Source organism: Phaenicophaeus curvirostris, chromosome 1 (assembly GCF_032191515.1).
Source record: "Phaenicophaeus curvirostris isolate KB17595 chromosome 1, BPBGC_Pcur_1.0, whole genome shotgun sequence".
Lineage (NCBI taxonomy): Eukaryota > Metazoa > Chordata > Aves > Cuculiformes > Cuculidae > Phaenicophaeus > Phaenicophaeus curvirostris.
This window is the reverse complement of record NC_091392.1, coordinates 32118594-32138977: the sequence shown is the minus strand read 5'-3', so window position 1 is coordinate 32138977 and position 20384 is coordinate 32118594. Positions and strand designations below refer to the sequence as shown.

General features: G+C 39.9%; 1 protein-coding gene across 2 annotated transcripts in view; it reads right to left on the bottom strand.

The window, feature by feature from the left end:
• Window positions 1-19738, bottom strand: part of ARID2 (AT-rich interaction domain 2) — a 106807-nt gene extending 87069 nt beyond the window's left edge. Inside the window, exons 1-3 of one of the 2 annotated variants that reach the window (XM_069852058.1) lie at window positions 19258-19738; window positions 19001-19094; window positions 17816-17913 (exon numbers count right to left, since the gene is read on the bottom strand). In XM_069852058.1, coding sequence (XP_069708159.1) covers window positions 17816-17913; window positions 19001-19094; window positions 19258-19349 — 284 coding nt within the window. In that variant the 5' untranslated portion in view covers window positions 19350-19738. Of the gene's footprint in view, window positions 1-17815; window positions 17914-18466; window positions 18563-19000; window positions 19095-19257 lie in introns of those variants that run through there. The other variant, XM_069852067.1, reaches the window with a different exon arrangement.
• Between the last annotated feature and the right edge of the window lie 646 nt (window positions 19739-20384).

Genomic DNA, 20384 nt, shown 5'->3' with positions numbered 1-20384 from the left:
CCTGATCTAAAAAGCAAATGTAAAATCTTAATACATATTTAATTTTTGTAGTAAATACATATTCAGAACTAACTCTTTACCAGAATTAAATCTGTTTTATACAGTGTATAATTGGTATGTAGGTAGTTCTCAAATGTACAACAGTAACATGAGCACATATTGGATTAATCGAATTACTATTAGACAGATTTACTAAGCCACAGACCTGACAAAAAATGCAACACACTGAAAACTTCTGAAACCAGGGAACCCTGGCACTATTCGGTGTCCCACTGAGAGAACATCCCTAATTTAAAAATCTATGGGAAGTAGCACTAGTCACCTGCTTGAGACGAAAGGCAAATACGCACTCACCATCAGTCTTTAAGTGACAGGTAAAACATTACTACATAGAAGGTTAATTACAATTCCTCCCTACTCTTCCATACAAGTGATACGTAGACATCATCTGCTTTATACCAACCATAAAGCTGACCCTTCTACTGTCCTTGCGCTGTCTGATTAAAAAGTAAAAGTACTAAAGTAGCTTCTTCACTACTACTGCAGGAAGGCAATGGATTTGCTGTGTTCATGAGCAACACAACATTAAAACCAGGCCAAGGGTGAGCTGCTCTAACTACAGGTAAAGTAACTTATTTATTTTTGAGATCACTATGTAAGGTAAGGCCTAAAATTGATTGATATTAATGTTGTAGTAAATCAATCATTTTCAGAATGGTAAAAGAAAGCAGATTTGCTTACCTTTTTGTATGTACAAGTACTGCCTGTTTACTCCAGTGATGAAATAAGGGACTAAACACATGAACACTAGTACCTCTAGGGAAAGTTTACAAACAAGTAAAACCCCCTACTTAATCAGGACAGCCTCAAACACAAAAATGCAGAAGCGAAACATTGAGAAGGAAAAGCTTGAGAAAGGTTAATGGAAAACTGGCTGCTAAAATTTGGCGATAACTGTGTCCTTGATTCATCAGGACACTGGCACTTAAATTTTCATAATCCACACAAAAATATTACTACTAGCATGAACAAAGGAAGTTTCTAACTATACTCTAAACTTCCAAACCACTTCAACATAATGAGACAGGAGATACAAAAGCTTCCTATTATAAGCTGAGAAACTCTCCTTTGTGAGAAAAGTTCCTTGACTCCATAGTCTTAAGACAGAGGCTCATAGAACACAAAATACTTAGGTGCCAGCTAGCCCATGATAAAGTTATTCCACTGCTAAAGTAGTCCTTCCTCTGCTATCACTTCCCTTTCAGTAAAGTACTCTGGAAAAAAAAACCCCAACTTTAATTAAATAAAATTTCTTAGGTATGAAATATCCTTGCAATACAACTGCAAAATAAAACCCCAAGAATCCATTTTCAAGCCCACAAACATTTGTTGTTGTAAACAGCATTTTGTTAAATGCAAACAAGCCTGCAACCTTGTCTCAAGCCTGAGAACTACAGTACATGAAAAGAAGCACCCATTCAACCAAGTACCTCTTGTAAGGTGTTCTTACCAAAAAAATCTTGCCAGTCCCTGAGAAGGTTAGTTTCACATACTGCACTGCATTACTGAAGGTGAATACGGAACATTTTCTAAGATTAAGATACATCTGTTTTACCGTGAGAGTGAGAAATGCTGCTCTTGGCAGTTCTCAAACTTTTAGGTAGGTAACTGTATCAGTTCAGACTCAGGATAACCCCCCAATTACAGGTCAAAGTATGCCCAGCTGGAAATGGAATACAGTGCAACTCCACCCACAGACTGCATTTAAACCCTGATTATTAAGACAAGTAGGGTGCTACAGAGAATATCCCACAAGGCAGGTGATAGCTGGGAACCCGTTTTAGAATTCTGAAGCACTAATACAGACATGAAAAAGTGGTGGAAGATCAACCACGTGCTCAAAAAGATGCCACTTGCTCAATAACATGTTGCTGATTAAAAGCATGCCTATCTGTTTTTTTTAGACAAAGGTTAAGTGGGAAAAATCAGTCCTACAGATGATCTCATTTCACACTTAGATCAACATTTATTTCACTCTTGCTTGTTTATGTTGGAGTCAGTATATTATTTGACTCCTCAATTAACACCCACATTAAGGTCTGAACATGAGTGCACAAAAAGATACATGAAGACTGAGAAACAAAGGGAAAAAAAGTAAAGCAACAATGTTAGTCACATCCAGCAAGTAAGTACTGTTGCTCTCCAGCATGATCTTGCAGAAACATACTTCCATGGGATTTCCTTTCTCTAAGGGAAGATGTTCTTGCCTTGTGTAGCAGAAGCTGGATTATCGCCAGGCACCACAGTTGTGGTCTCTGAACTGATCAGCACTTAAATTTTAAGAGAGGTCCATAACAGCAATACCTCATGCTTAAAAGTAAAAAAAGAAAACACAAACTCCAACTGGTACACTTTCTAACATACTTTTTTTCAGTAAAATAAAACAAAACCACCACTAAAAAAAAAACCCTCAACCAACTTGGTTGTAAGGAAATAAATACAAAACATTACATAAATAATGCCTTAAATACCCTACTACCATATGGCTACTGGAATTTATTCTCTTTTTAGCCTTTTTGGTTCATTTTACACTTGATTTCTTACACCATTTTCAACCTTAACTGTCAATTATATACTGCTCATAGTCAGCCACGCATGTCCTGTGTCATTGTTTTAACTCTATGCTATTTGTACTCTTTCACCAAATATCCTCATGGTACCATCATAATTTTGTTTGATTATGTGTCTTGATAACATAAGAATTTCTCATGGTCAAGGAAAATGTTTCGAGCATAATTCGGTATGCACTCACTGACCTCCACAAGTCTACCTGTCTCAACACTTGTAACTTTTGCTATCATCCCTTGATGAACTCTGCTATTTTACTTTACATATGTCATTAATCTATCATTGCCTCCTTGATCATCAATGTATAATGTTCTCTCAATTATGCTTTTTGCATATAAAATCTATAAACACATAAACATTACACCTGACAGCCTGTGACTATGAAAGCTCTCCTGTTCCAGGACCACTCCTGGCAAAAGCTCCCTACTCAGCTTTCTTGAATGCACCACAAAAATTACAACCTCTTTCATCATCATATACCTTCATTTTAAAACTCACTAAGATCCTCTGATCGTATCTTCATTTTAAAACTCCCTAAGATCCTCTGATCTTTCTCTCTCTTCCTCATTCAGTATCCACGTACACACTACTCAGAGCCCTTCAGAAGTTTTTACTAACCTGATCATTCTCATTAAATTGCCGCTCCATTTTAAGCACTAACCAAAACTCCTATTTATCTCCATCAGTAAATAACTCCCAAGAAGACAACTGTTAAGCCCTGAAAATAACCTAAGTGACAAGACTTGATCTACTGTAGTAAAAACCAGTTGAAAAGGTCGGTGGGGAAAGGGAGGGGAGAAGATATCAAGAATGAGTATTTGCCTAAATGTGTGGAATCTTTTCCTCTATACTCTTGGTATTGTTCTTTCCGCTTAGTCTATAATAGGACTTCCCTGGGTACACATGAAGACCACCACAAATTTAAAAAAGAGGGAAACAAAAAAAACCCTTCTTTTCAGAAAAGGAACCAGAAGGCAATATGAATAACTTATCAAACTTGATCTATTAAAAATAAACAAGTAAACCAACAACTCAAGACTGAAATTTGGTAGCTTGTATTCCTTTACAGCTAATAAAATCAGCAGAACCCTGATGCAGGTCTCCATGAAAGCAGATCTCTAGAATTAAAAGAAGAACAAAAAGAACAAAACAGAACACCCAAAACAAGCCCACATCACCATCAGAACTCTAAAAGCAGAGCTCATATCACTACTGGGGGGCAACACCAGCAGCACAGCATCTTCTCAAGGGGACAGCAGGACTGTCTACTGAAGAAAAGGATACCACAAGCTGCTATGTAAGGTAACAGCAATAATTTCTGATACACATAGGTAAGAAAGAATGATTACCTATGCTCTATTTCCACCCTCCTCTATACGCTGAGGTAGGGCAAGAGGTAGAGAAAGGAGATGTGTACACATTTTAAATAATGTGTTAGTTTCATTCTCTGGAGACATCGGTGTGGCTGACAGCTCAAAAGAGTCGCAATAAGCACTATTGCTAAACACAAATTTACGTTATCTTTTAGCCAAAAGAAAAAAGAAAATAAAAAAGAAAAAATATTTAATAGCAAAAATCATTCCAATCATAGCAGAAACAAACTATGCAGCTATATGATAATATCTGCATAACACAATAGAAATTGCAGAAATGCATGGAAAATATAGTTTGCCCACTGACTAATTCATCTGCCCTCTGCCCATTTAGTGTTTGGATCAGCACTCACATTCCATAGCTTGGAGTAGTTTTAAGCAGCCATTTTATATACTCTGTTTGGAGCTGGCTGAGTTTAAAAGTTCTCTTTCCAAATTAAAAAAGCCTAAGGCCTAGGCCAAGCAACAGCTTCCTATCTGATATGACCAAGAACTGTCAAAAAGGAAGAGTACTTTGCACATACTTCCACCCATAAGATCCAAACTTGGTCTCTAAATCTCTGTTTGTAGGGGTAAAAAAATTTCTTAGAATTTTTGAGAGTTTGCTCCATTAAATCTTTTCCTCTCTCATCGAGAATTCATTCTTAATATATATATAATATTAGAGGTGGGACAGAAAGCCCATGCAACCTCTCACAAAATTAGGCTGACATTCAGGCTTGTAGATCCTATATATACACATATACAGTAAAATTCATGCATTTCTTACATAATCAACATATAAAATAAAGTATTCATCAATATTACTGATTTTCTCAAAGTAACAACAGCATTTGAAGAAACCCTTACTGTTCCACAACTGTATCCCTCTTAGCTTTATGTGCAGAAATGCCCATGAAGAAGTATTTTCCAAGATGAGCTCTTTCTCCCTGCAAGCTCTTTAAGGAACAGATAAAGTCCTTTATTTGATTATATGCAATTTTATGCCTTTATGATATTTTACTATAAGGACTGAAGTAACAGTAATTGTGATGATGACAGACTTTTTAAAACAAAATTAAAATGGTAAAGTCAGTGTTAATGAAAAATATAAACTAATACAACAGAAATTAATTCTGTTCATGCAGCACTGGCAGTGCAAGCAAAGATGCGTAAGAGCCACTGGAAGGTTTGTGCCTGTGAATTAGATTCTCACTGTAGAGAGCAGATGGTGCAACTCAAATGGGGGACCACTCGGCATTTTATAAATAATGACAGCCTTCACTCAGAAGCAACCCAGCATCTGGGTTACAAGACAGTTAATATCTGTGACCATTTTAAATCAAGGAGTTGGCCATTAAGGACTAACTTACCAGCATTTGATTACATAATCCCTCCTTTTCCTTCTACAGTACCTACCCCATCTGCCCTTCCCTTCTCTCCACCAACATTCCCACATTCCTGCCTTCTCACCCAATGTACCAATGCATCCGGCTCACTCTATATTCACACTCCTTCCTATTGCAATTCATTACCTGCGCTCAAGTGATCTCCTCTCCCCCTCTCATTTAAATACCTCCAAAGGCCTTGTCTTCTTTCTTTGGCCTACGTGTGACCGAGAAGCAGCCTCTGTTATCTGGCCCAAGCGGAGGCAGAGTTGGCACGTGCCTCTCAGGTGGGTAGCTGACAGCTGGGAGTACCCGCGTCTTCTGCCAGGCCAGCAACCTAGCAGTACACTTACACTTCAGAGCCTCCAAGCTGCACATTTGGATCAGCTTGCTGCCTCCTCAGGAGATGTGCATCTTCCTGATGCACAGCTGCCCAGTCAAGAAATAGATGAAGTCTGAAGCCACAAACCAGAGCAAACACATACCAGCAGAACAAAAAAGTCCTTGAGGAAAAAGATACAGCTCTGAGAGTCACTTCCACCTGGAAACCTTCTATGGCAGAATCCTGTACAACACACCCTTTAAAGTTTCATCTATGTAAGGCAACCAGATCAACAATCCCATACCTGTTGCTGTATGTTGTATGTTAACTGAACGATCGTATTTGTGTTCTGTCTACTTCACTATAACCTTCCACCATTACATCCACAATATAAAAAAGGTTTTAATCATACTTATTTTGCTGTTATGAGTGAGTACTCTAATTCAGCAATGCTACAGATCACACTACGCTAGAGAAATTATAATAAAGAAATGAGTGAATTCTTTGATAAGTTTTTGAAAACAAGAAATAATGGTAACAGCTTTTTGTTTACCTTACTTGGCTAGATCACCAAGCAGTCCTCCCACCCAAAAAAAGCATGCTTAAATTAACTTACTCATATAAAAACCAAATCCTGTTGCTTTCATAAACTCTTTAAAAAAGAAAACAATCACCAAACCTTGACTCTGCAAGTTCTGCTGACATGCAAAGGCCTCCTGAGGACAACTAAAGAAATGAACACACTGTTTACACCAATTTCAGTGTCTTAAGTTTTGAATATATCTTCATTGACTTCACTTTTTCAGTTTCTTCCCTTGCCAAAGCAGACATGCTTTGTATTTATAATATACGTAGTCCAGATCTTAACACACCCAAGCTCCATGAGCACACTGCAGGACTGAGACAGGATGCCACAGATTTCAGCCCAGCTCTGAAGACAGGGTTGAAATTCTCCCTAAAGCAGATCTAGAAAGAATTCCACATGGGCAAAAATCTACAAACACAGTTCTTACAGCAGATCTACAGAAGAACCAAGTCATCATAAAACTAATGTAATATTTTTGCTTTCTACCAGGCACGTACATTTATGGACAATCATGATTTTAAACTGCGTTGCACTCAAATATCCACACAGAAATACATCAGTACATTCAGGGAAGCTGTGCGCTTGTTTATAGTTACGTACAGAACAGCAGACTATTTTTAAGTCACCTTTTTCTTTGATCTTGCTAAAGAGGCACTTTCTTCAACAGCTGGACTAACTCTTTTTAAAATACAGCTAAACTGCTTATTAGAAGAATGAAAGCTGCTACAGCAAAATGTGACTTACTGGTAATACAAAAAAAACTAATTAGAAAAAAAAACAACTTGCATTCATCTATTGAAAAACCTCACCTTTCTAGGAACGTAACTATATTTCAGTAATAACAGCATGCTGACTGTAGAACCATTAATGAAACAATACTGAATGTGATGAAGTCATTGTCACCATGTATTGTATTTTGATTTTCTAACCTTTTGCACTTCTACTATGATTCCATATCTATTGACTAACATAACATCTTTTTAATAAATAAATTCATGTTATATAAACAGAGAAGCACGTGGTGTTAAACAAGATAACAAGTTTAGCTAAATGTGAAGGCAATAAAACACTTTGAAGCATTTAAAAAAAATGCTTATTAAGGTATTCCAAGCTCTACAGGAGTTAGGGCCCTGTATATTCTTCAAATCCAGTTAAACACAGTAACTCACTACAGGGATCGCCCTTTGCACAGAATTGTGTTCAAGAACAAAATTCTCACTACATAAAAAAAATTGTATTTCTGTACCTTAAACTTATAAAAGTGACCTTGGAGGAACAAACAAAATACACACCAATGCTGCAATGCCTGACTGGGTCTGCAGAGTACCTGAAAGCACATTTTTAAGGTGTGTGAAATATCCTTTAAATATTCATATGGATCCTGTGAATTCAGTATGTCCACAGCTGCAGAAATGTTTTTTTCAAATACCATGAAATCTATTATCCTTTTGCTGTAAAATTCATTATTTTACTGTTGCTAGGCACCTGACATTTAGTGGTTTGTTCTCTTGCTCTTTTACCTGCATGCACCTTTACTTTCCTTTGGTTTTCTTTATAATTAGGAATTCACTTGATTACGGTAAACATTCCACGTGCAGTCAATGGGCACAGACATCAAAGGGTCAAAGAACAGAAGACTGCTTCCAGCTTGTGGTCAAAAACTGAGAAGATGAAGATTAGCAGAGAGTGAGAGATAAAAAGACCTGTGAGCTTGGCAGCCAGGGTAAGTTGTGTTGCAACCAAGTGAATCCTGCTCAGTCCCCAAGCAAAGGAAAGGATGTCTGAATTGGCCCATGCATGTAACACCATGGAAGCCAAGATAGGGGAAAGGATGCCCAGAAAGCACACTCTAATCCTTCCTGGAAATAACCAATAGTAAGATTAATCAATTACCATGTTGAACAATGAAGCCAGAACATGTATGCATATGAGGAGAAAAAAAGGTACCCCACACTGATACAACAGATTAATACTACTATGGAATTTATTCCTATTTACCACAGAGAGTACAAGGCTCTATTATGAAGAATATTCCCTAGAGACAAAGTTAAGGTTGTACATTCATACTTAAATGAGGTCTTTCCTGATTTTTTCAGGTATTTACTGTGCAACTGTACATGAATGAATACTGTTAGAAATATGAACTTTCCCAGGTTTTCATAGATGGTACTGGGGGTAGAAAAGTGTCCAAGAAACAGCTCTGTCATCTCCAGTGTTTCAAAGCTCTACTATCCCCACAAAAATTAGGGAGGACATATGAATTCTGGAACACGGCACTGTTTACCTGGCCACTGCCTGGATTCTACATCAGTGAGCTGAGGTCACCAGAACCTAGATACTCCTGAGCAAAATTACCATGTAAGGGAAGAACTGTCCCTGACTTTATTTCCGTAAGTTTTCTTTAAAAATATACCTAGAAAAAACCCAAACAAAAGCACACACACAGTACTACACCTATCCTATGCCATAACCATCGTTAACATACTCAGAACATGCTAGATTTACCCCCAAAGTACACTATTACTATTTAGCCTAATTAAGCCCGTGGGATGTACTCCAAACAAAGTTACCCAAACACATTATGTCCTAGTATTACATGTTGTTATAGCACTTCTCCAAAGAACTTTAACAAATCTACTCCAAGGTAGTCACACAATTTAGTGATTAACAGAGCTGAGAATCCCTCCATGTGGATTATCATGAAAGCATAGCAACCTTTGGACTGGGAGGCAGACGTCACAGCACGTAGCAATGGAGAAATGCATGCAGCCTTAAGTATGACCCATCTAAACTTCAGCAAACATATGAAAAGCCTAGCAAACATGGAGAGAGAAAAGGTCTCTGCATCAGAATGATCGCCTCACTTACCAGGATTTTTTGGTATTTTGGGTAGCTAAGGACTGACAAGTAACACTGTAAATTATTCTAAAAGACTACTAATCTGAACAATTGCTCCTCCCACACCAATAAAAAAGGAAAACAGTATGAACACAATTCACTCTTGCAGACAAACATGCTCCACTGCATTATTCAACAGAACTCCTCTCTACTATAATAGTATGCAATCCCTCTTGCAGCATAGCTGGCTTGCTACAATTTATCTGGAGTTAAAATAAATGCATGCACATTCAGTTTCCCTTACAAAAACAAAAAGTACAGAACTCAGTGTCACTACCTTGTTCCTGAAAATCTGGTTTGGGTCTGCTCAGACTTGGAACTTGTTGCTCCAAGGAGATTGTATTTTAGGTGTGATACCTAGCTCACTAATCTAGTACCTCAGGCAAAGCCTAAGCTCACTATTCTGGGTACCATCTTGCTGCTTTATTATCCTTCCTTAAAGATAAGCTTCTTTCTTTTAACCGTTCCAATATTTCTCTGTTTAGGTATCCCAAATTTGTTTATTCCCTAAGGAATAAAGACTGTTCTTCCACTCATCTATGCTATATTTTCTGCTTCTTAACATTGCAGTGGGCAAACAAGCTTATGAATAGTTTTATTTTCCTCATATATTCCTAATTTATATTCATTTTCAAATATTTAAGATATGACATAGAAGCATGAAGAGACACAATCCCTGCATTAAAGAGCTTATGGTCTCACACTTCTCTGTGAGATAGGTAAACAAACATCACAGAATCATAGAACCATAGAATAACCAGGTTGGAAGAGACCCACCGGATCATTGAGTCCAACCATTCCTATCAAACACTAAAACATGCCCCCTAGCACCTCGTCCACCTGTGCCTTAAACACCTCCAGGGAAGGTGACTCAACCACCTCTCTGGGTGGCCCGTTCCAGTGCCCAATGACCCCTTCTGTGAAAAATTTTTTCCTAATGTCCAGCCTAAATCTCCCCTGGCGGAGCTTGAGGCCATTTCCTCTTGTCCTGTCCCCTGTCACTTGGGAGAAGAGGCCAGCACCCTCCTCTCTACAACCTCCTTTCAGGTAGTTATAGAGAGCAATGAGGTCTCCCCTCAGCCTCCTCTTCTCCAGGCTAAACAACCCCAGCTCTCTCAGCCGTTCCTCATAAGGCCTGTTCTCCAGCCCCTTCACCAGCTTCGTTGCTCTTCTCTATACCCACTTTATAAATTTGAATGAAAAGACGGCAAATGATTTAACTAAGGCCACAGAAAAAATACGTATCAGCTTGATAACCAGAAACAAGATCATGTGATGGGATCTCTGGCCTATACCCATTCCTTCTACGAACTCTATGTCTTCTAATAGTGTGGGCTGCTACCACAGTTACTCCAAGGAGCCCCATTTAAGCTGCAAGACACCACTCTGAACAAGCACTTTGAAACAAAACACAGCAAAACAAAATACAAACAATCCATTCTCATAATCCCTTATATACGAATTTTTCAGTTTTCCAATTCACAGAACGTAACATTATCCTGGTTTATTTTTCAAACAGTGCTTCCTCAGCTATAGATTAAAGACGAATTTTAAAAGATAGTAAATAATAGTAGCCCCCTTTTATGAAAGGTTTAACTAAAGCTCAGGAAGAAGAATTTTGCCTGTCAGAACTGGATTCTAGCATTATAAAAAAGGGCTTTACTGTATTTGGATTTCATTCCTATTTGACATGCACTTACGAAGTAATGGTCTGAGCCCCTGTGGTACCTCTAGTACTTCACCTGTAAAACTTGACAAATCATACTTCTCTATTTCATTACTGGGGAATGGGTTAGGAAAGAAAAAAAAACGAGTATGAAAGTCTTATCTATTGAGGTTTAACTGCAAAGAAATAAGGTGACTAAAGTCTACTAGCTCTATAATATTAAAAACAAACAAACAAGTAAAAACACAACAAACCCACAACTTTTCTTAGCCCAGGCTTATTCTGCTTCACAAGGGAAAAAGTGATATCCTTGCAGTCCATATGCATTCTTGATCTTATTGTAATACGCTTACCAGTTATTCAAACCTAAGACATTACCACAGCTATTAATAATTTTAAACTATAAATTAAATTTGATACTGTTGCAGTTAAAGATTAGAAAATAGTCTTAACATATTAGCTTTCCACCAATTGTGAGAAGACTCAGTAGGTCCCAACAGTCACCACAGTTGTTCTAGTGCTGCCAGAAACGTGCTCTTTGTAGGTTATTAGTTCTGACATCTGTCCAGATAAGCTTTCAAGTTAAACAATCAGAATTCTGTATTAAAACTGAAGAACAGTCACCCCTCCCCAAATAAACCAATATATTTCAGTGTAGCAGCAGTGATTTAGGTCACTTTTAGCAAAAAATCTTGCAGAAAAAATAATCAGGCAGAGAAAATATGTTAACATTCATCACCCTAATTTTTCACTAAGTTTTTCAGCAGCAGAGTTTACCCTCTGAAGGAAAAGCTCAGAAACTTTGACAGAGGCCAAACTCACCTGTATAGTGACTAGTATCACAACATAACTCTAAGGAAGAGCAATTTTAAGGTACCTGTGCTTCCTTACACCTGCTGTTTCCTCTCCGCAGAGGAGGCCTAATGCAAATTTCATATAATAAGCGCTGTTTTCCTTTGACCAAATTCCCAGCAAATCTGACAAGACATCCATGCAAATAAATGACTTCCATTGAGAGGTGTTCTAAGATTTTAACAAACATCATATTTAATTGTCCTAGGTAAAGCTTTATAGCATGAACAGTAACTAGTCTTGACTGCAAATATGTTGACTGCATGATTACAGTACAGCTAAAACAAAATTCCCCCTCCAACTACGTAAAATACTTGTTTCAGTTTTAAAAGCAAGGCCTCAGACATCTGACTCAAACATGCATTACAATTCTTATCTTGAGGGGGGAAAAATAATTTTAAAAAGAAATCACAAAAATGTCATCCATGTATTTATTTCCTGTCTGGCCAATGACTGCAGGATTTGTGACAAAATGAAGCACAACAGATTCCGCAGGTGTAGTCTGCAGTGTTGCCATGAAAGTCTGTAGCTACGTAAGATGAAAAGCCTTCATTATAGTGTTATTCAAGGATGGACTGCACCTGTAAGGTCATCCAGGCCATTTCTATGCTGGCCCCTGGCTCATTACCTGTTGCACATGTATCAGTGTTCTGACCAGGCCAGTTCTGAATGACCCATGGTGTGGGTTTCCCGCCAGCTCTGCTTGCCATACTGTTCAAAAGCTATATAGCTACATCTTGCAGGGTTTTGTGCTGCTATCTGCTCTGAAATTTCATACCAGTTAACGTGTTAACACAGCCTCTTATTTTATTTAAAATTATCTCCCTTTTAAGTATTTAGGCCCTTCAAAATGCTTGTAAGATAATATTTCCCATTGTCAGCCAAAATATTAATTTAGCAAAGAAAGATGTACTTATTTCTCAGATATTGTTAAACCCTTCGACCTCCTTAGCATTTTGTTGTCCTTCTCTAAGCTTCTGCTAAGTTGCCCCACCTGTTGCATGGGCTCCGGGAGTAACACGGTGCTCGAGACGCAGACACACATCCTCACACAAAAACTCATCTCCTACTTGTTCAGGGTCTCTGTGGATGCAACCTGAACTCGTTTTGATTTTTACGAAGTTGATATATTATATTACATATGGGGGCCTGTTTCTCCTGTCAGAAGCATGCACAAATCCCTTTCATATGAAAGGGAGTTGGGTGCACACAACTGACAGGATTATCAGGCCCATGGTATCACTCCTATCCCTTTTTCAGCAATACTGCTTTCCAGGTTATTCCCTCACAATGAATACCTGTTTTGGATTACTGTCCCTTAACTGTTATAGCTTGCATTTTCCAAACTAAATCCCATTTACATTTTCCAACAATGTGACTAATTTCTTTGGATAAACTTTTCTTTTTCTACCCTGACTTGTGTTTTAACTCTTCCCATCATCATCGTCTGCTAATGTCATAAGTGTACTTACTATTGACCTTCTTGTAAAGTTAATCAATCCAGATACCAAATATGCCCCAAATGGCTAAACTTGTATTACTAAATGTATATGTAAGCACTGATGTCACTCTTTTAGCACTTGAAAGTGCTGTGACTCAACAAATCTACTCTTTATACTTTGTTCTATTTTTGTTTATGGTCCTTCAATCGTTTTTTCATTCAGATGACTATCCATATGCATAAATAATTTGTTAATGAGAGACTCTGAGATGTACTTGAAGTTTAGAAAATATGTTTAGTATTACTACAGCTACAACTTTCTCTTCATCCACTGGGGCCTTGAACCCGCAATCAGATCTGGCAAGCAGGCCAGTCCTGCACTTCTCCTTACTTACTGATCTATGAGCAGATGCTGTTCCTGCATCAGATCCTAATTTTAAACACTGAGCAAGAATAACAAAAGAAAATTCTTTTAAAGTAATTTTGCTTGGAAAATTCCAGACTGCTTATTAACTATTGTTTCCCTAATATTTCTGCCATTATTTTACTACGAACAGAATCCCTTAGCTTTATCAAGGTCTTCATTTTTTTTCTTTTTCTCCACCCATTTTTTTAAAGAAATCAGTACTATTATTCTATTTCTTAGTAGCACCTTGAAGATTTAAATGATTATAAGTATCTTCAGATCTTTCAAAAACCCCCTCTATTTGTTTTCAATAACTATTTCATATGGTCCTGATTTTAAACTGCTTACACCTTTTCATTCTACTATATATGGAATTTCAGGAAACAGCATATTGGCTTGTCTTTTTAATAACTATGAAATTTCTCACTTATGAACTGACCTCTTTCCTCTCTACTCAACTTCCCCTTACCTCCCCAATATTTACAACAGCAAATTCTTATTCACCTTTAACCAGCATTAACCTGTTTCTGCTGCCTTTACCAGAAACTTACAACACACCCCTACTTCCCACCTTTCAGGAACTCTCTGCAGAACTGAGACTTAAATTTACTTTACCTCACATTTAGTTCTTTTACCTAATTTCTCTTAATGTAGACAAATACCTTTCAAAAGCAAACTGACTTTTAATTCAGTTAGGCATATTTCATTTGCACCCTTACTTTACAAGGTCTCTCACTCCCCAAGAATAGATGAAGATCCATAACAGAAACAGATGTATTGTTATGCTCGCATGAAAATCAACAGAACCTTATACTGGCACAGGAGGTCACATCAGCCCAACTCTTTGTGGGACTGTAACCCAATCAACCATTAACATGAAAAACAGGCTGTATTTCATGTTAACTTTCTTTTCATCTACTGTATGTTTACCAACTAACAAAAATGTACAAGCATGCCCACATTACTAATTTTTACATGTATTACCTTGTATTAAAATATTTTCATTAACATTATAAAATAATCTTTAAAAAAGTATTTAGCAAATGCTTTACTAATTCACCTCAATTGAGATGAAACATCTAATTTGCACTACATCCAAGGGAATTGCACTCTGATGCTGTACAGACTTACAGAACTACATTAACAAGTACAGTCTATCAATGGTTATCGGCACTGTGGCTTTTGACTGCTCACTAAGAACCACAGTGCATAAATTACTTCACCTGGCAGACAGCTCAAAGCAACACAGGCACAAAGTTTGAATGGCTGAGACTTTCCCTATTACAAATTACTTTTTCCAGTGACAGAAAAGAGAGGGAAGCGCAAGGAAGAAGGGGTAGATAGGACTGTCTAGTATCACCTTCCATAAAACCTATCAGATTTATATCAGAAGTTTAAACAATTCGCACCTTTAATGAAACCTAACATGCATTCCCAAAGACACCCAAGCAAAATTCCACAACAGTCAAAATGAAAAAGGTATTTAAACAAAAAAAGAGACACCTCACAACTACCTAGAAAAACCATAACCGGATGATTGTTTTACAAGACATTTGATTTAATCAAGCCAACAGGACCACAGATGTCACACAAATCATTCAACTTTCTGAATTATTTACACAGCAATTTTAAGCAAAATGGCAGCAGTATTAGAGATAACATAGCAAAACCAGCAAGTGTTCCATGTAGCTTCAGATCATGAAACATGCTATGCCAGATGTTTCATAGAAAGAAGCAACTTTCATCACAAACCACCACTAATCCAAATCTGCAAATGTATCCATGTAGGTGCATACCATGGAATCCCTCTGAATTCCACAGGGTCCCATCTGCCATGCAGATCCCCCACTTTACAGGACACACAGCATAAGACTGGATAAAAAATTATATAAAGTCGATAGTCCTAAATTTGTTTGGCTTTGTTTGCAAAGTCACTAAAATAGTGAGGTCAGGATCATAGTCATACTTGAGAGATTCAAGAGAAACATTTTTTTTTCCAGGGGTAATTGCTCAACAGTTCATGAAAATTCAGCCCTGTAAGAAACCTTAGGTTATGTTCTTCAATACAGATAAACATGAACCTTTTCACAGGTTTAGCAGTGGAGCACTTTCTTTTTTCTCTATAACCAAATCCTCTCCCCAAATATTCTAGGTTAAAGCTAAAAGAACATTAACCTAGCAAAGACATGTGTGTATACAGTCATTACTGCACATGTAAGGAGGTGAACTCAGCTGGGAAACAGGTCACGTCAAACTTAGATTATCTGAGAAGCACCAGTGAGTAAAGCAGTAATTTAGAAAAACTTAAAAAAACCAAACCAAACCAAACAAACAAAAAAGCAAAAAAACAACCCAACCACCTTGACTGTTTTTTCAGAATGACCTAAGTAAATCACAGAGAATATCAGAAAACAGACATATTTAAAGATTTTTCAGCTTAACTGTTTATCAACTTTTTTCCCTGAATGCCAAATAAACAAAACAAATTTCAATTATTTGTGTGTAATCATTTATACATATTTTCAGCAACTGTATTTTAAATATTGTCAATACCAGCATGCTAATAATAACATTTTTGTATGTCTGATTCCAAATTAAAAAGTAGTATCTGATTAAAATTATTAGTAATTAAAAGGCTAAATTAACATTAATTGTGTTAACTGTCACAGCATATAAATGCTTTCAAAATACAGATGAAAACACAAATGACATACAACCTTATACAGCAAAAGTTAGGCCATTCAAACACTTACAAAACATGAAAATAAAATGGAAAGAGTAAAAAAAAAACAACAAAACCCCCTATCATTTTGCAAATTATATGTGAAATCTTGTCAGTTAATACACTACATGGCCTGAAAGGAAAACTCAAAAAGCAACAAAAATGCCTTCTATGATCCAACAAATATTCAGCAACACTATCTCAATACTATGTAGTAAAGAAAATAAAGAAACAAACAAGCAGCAAAGAAGGATATCCTGAAGTGAGCTTCCCACTTCACTCCTAGGCCTGCTAGCAATCATAAACTTTGCTAAAGCTATTAACAACGGTCATTCGTTTTCTTAGTTTGGATCTTAAAGCAATCATATGTCACCATCAGAAAAAGAAAAAATCAGTAGCTACAGATATCTGACTAAGGTTTTCCAGTTTTCCAGACCTCATTGTAACTCAATAACTGCTCCACTGTGCTATGAACTCTACAGCTCCAAGCTGGAAGTCAATCTAGGACAACCAATAGAAAGTGCACCTGTACAATTACAGCATTTCCTAATTCAGAAGGCCAGACTAGAGACAGATAAAGCTTGCGTGTACTCAGATCACCAAAACAGAAGCCCAAAAGCCCATTCATCTGTTGTACTTATTGCACATCTACATTATCAGCAATTGCAATGAAAAATATAATTTTTACTATTCAGAAACAGAATTACATTCCTTCACCAACACACATAAAACTTTATTCTAAATGAAATACAGTTGCCTCTATATAGCATCTAAACCCACTGTTCACACAATAATTCAAAAATTTTTCACCTCAAGAATCACCAGAAGTTAATAAATATTATTTTAAAAAAGCCATCCAGTAAGTGAAGAGTACCACACAGAGTAGTTTAAAATACTCAATATGAACTCCCTGCTACATTAAAAAATAATCTGCATCACAAAAGATAACCTGTATCATTTCAAGGAATGCAATCTTATTTTCAAAAACTGCAGAAATCTGCTGCTTTTCAAGTAATAAAAAAAAATTTAGCTCTTTGTACTTTAAAATAAAACATAGTGTACGCTGCTAGTAATTGACAACAATATAATTTAACCAAAGCAGTCTACCTTCCTGCAGATGCATTTCCATTCAACGTCTGACCCCACCGAGCAGTAAACAAGTTTACATGTATCAACACATTTCAATGCTCCAGAAATTAATCTAAGTTTCTGTAACTACAATAACACAGTCCCCTAGTAACAGTCCTTTAGTACTGTCCTTCTAAAACAATCAATAAAATGGCTCTGACATATATTGTTTATATACCTGGGATCCCTTCAAAGTTTAAGGCTTGCAGATGTAAAATACAAATAAAATACAAATAAAATATCTACAAAACAGCATTACTTTTAACTGATCACTACACCAGATCAGTCAGGAATTGCAAGTCCTTTCTGCTTTATTTTATAGCCTTTTTAAGGAGCAGGGATATTTTTTATTATCGTACACACTGAAAACCAAATATAACCCCCTGCTCTAAAAAAATACTACCGCAACAGTTTGATAGCACTCACCGCAAGTAATACTGTTTTAAAGCGAAGGCAGCGTTAGAACAACTTCTGGGAAAGTTAAACTCCTCCACAATTTCTCCCCACTGATTCTTCTCCGATACCTGTCAAAAACAACACACAGGCCGAGATACACCACGTACACGTAAACACGTCGCTGACAGCGACCACCACACATAAACACAAGCTGCCATGAAGGAAAGAAGATATTTATATAAAAAGAAAGGGGGGTGGGTAAGCCCCACGGATGCAGAGGGGAATTAGGACGCTGTATTTTACTGACAGTGGGCAGCGCTGCCCCTTCGGGCGTAATCCCGCTCCCCGCAGGTATTTCACTTTATTTACTCGTTAAACCCCCATTATTTCGGGGGGCGGAGGGGCACGGCGGCCAGGGTCCGCCTGGTTTCGGGGTTTGTTTTTGTTGTCGCCGCCTGGACAATAACCAATCGGGAGTCCCTCTGTCGCCCCCTTTTAAATCCTGCCGCGGTCCGTTAAAAACCCGAAGAAGTTTAAAATGCGGGCGGGCGGCGGGGGCGCCCCCTGGGCCGCGGGTCCCCCCGGGACGGATCCACGGCCACGGAGAGACAGGCCTTTCTTTTGAGGCCTACATTTCTGTCCCCAGCCTCGAAGCCTAAAGATGGCTATTTGATTACACACCGTCTTGGGTGCCCCTTTTGTTGTTTTTCCCCGGGAAGGGCCCGCGGGGCAGCGCCCGGCGCCCCCCCCGGCTGCGAGCATCGCTTCCCGGCCCACGCTCCGTGCCGATTATCGATGTTAAACATGCCCGCTAATTTTGAGTTGCACTAAAACTGCGCTCAGACTCTCCCTGTCTCTCTCTCTCTCTCTCTCTGCGAGAGAAGGGGCCGCTCGGTGCTGCCCCCACCGCCCCCCCCCACCCCCCCCGGGGCCGCCCCTCGCCCCCCGCTCGCCCCTCGCCGCGCCCCGGGCCGGGGGGCCCGGCTGGGGCGGGGGGGCCGGACCCCGGGTACCCCCTTCTCCGCTCCGCCGACAAGGCCGAGGCACCGACCTGCCTGCCTGCTCGCTTCCTCCTTCCACCCCCCACCTTCTCTAACCGGCTCGAACTAGGACGGTTCCCGGCCGCCCCGGCTCCCCCCGCCGCCCCCGGGGCTCGGGGGAGACTTTTGGGAAGAGGTCGGCGGGAGGGAAAGGCGAATTAAAACTTCCACTCACCTTCCCAAATCCGCCTAAAGTGGTGACTCTGGTGTAGAGAGCGTGAAGATCCAGCTCCTTCCCACCCACCACGGGGATCTTCTTAAAAGGAGACCTGCCAAAGGAGATACACACAAAACACCACAACTTGTCAGCTCTGCCCCCTTTTCTCCCCTCGCTGGGGCTGCCGTGTCCTTCAGGGAAGGGGCTGGAAGTTGGATCTGGTCGGTTTAAAAGCCTCCCCCCCCCCTCCCGTTCCATCTCCCCATTTTCCTCACCCTCTGCTGTGGTGAAACTGCCGCAGCTCGTCCAGGAAAGCGAGTCCCTTTCTCCGCTGGTCTGCGTGGTTTTTACCCGTCGAATTTGCCATATTTTTGTATTAAAAAAAAGGTTCTCGTAAAAAAAAAAATCCAATTAAAAAAAAAAAAAAAAACGGCCGACGACAACAACAACAACCCCCGGCTCCTCCTTGTCTTTAAGAGACCCAGGTGCCCGTGCTCGGCCGGGGAGCAGCCATGGAGAGGGGCTCGCTTAAAAAAAAGTTTAAAAGGAATAAGGGAGCCCCGAGAGTGCGGTAATTGCGAGTCCCGTCTCCGCACGGCACACGGGCGAGGAGGCAGGGAGGGAGAGGGGCACCTCTCGGTAATTCCTCCTCCCGCTGCCTCTCTCAGCACCACGAACCCAACCGATCCAGCCTGCACATGAGACTCAACATGGTGCTGCCGGATCACACAATGAATTGGGTTACTGTTGCGGTGGGGCGGGGGGGGGAGCCGGAGTATTGACAGTGTGCGTGTGTTACAGCCGCGGCTCCATGCGATCTCCCTCTCGCTCCCCTCGCGCACACACACACACACGCTGTACAGCCTCGGCGGCGGCGGCGGCGGCGGCGGCGGCAGCGGGGATTCACTTCTCTTCTCTCTCAGACAAAAAGATCTGAGGCCGCCGTGCTTCTGCCTGGACGAGAGCGCAACACAGCGGAGCCCGGCGGCCGGGGCCGGCACTGCAGCAGGCAGCTCCAAAGGCGAGAGCCAGCGCAGCCCCAGCGAGCAGTTCCTGGCGGGGAACAATAGGCTCCTCTCGCCGCTAAGGGCTCATCTGCAATGTGCCGCAAACTTCACACAAAGCCGGGCGGAAAGAGGCGAGGGAGAAGGAGAAAGAGGGGAGGGGAAAAAAAAAAAAAGAAAAGAAAAAAAAAACCAACAAACCCAAACGGCCGCGGCCGCCGGTGGTTGCGGGGCCGGGGAAACGGCCCGGCCTCGCCCGGCACCGAGCGCGGGGGGGAGGGAAGGGCGGGCGGCTCGGGGAGCGGGGCCGAATTTCTGTGATTGGACTAAACCCAACGCCCCGAGTTCAAGGGGAGAGGAAGCGACGGGACTTTGGAGAAACTTTGCGAGCTTCCCCC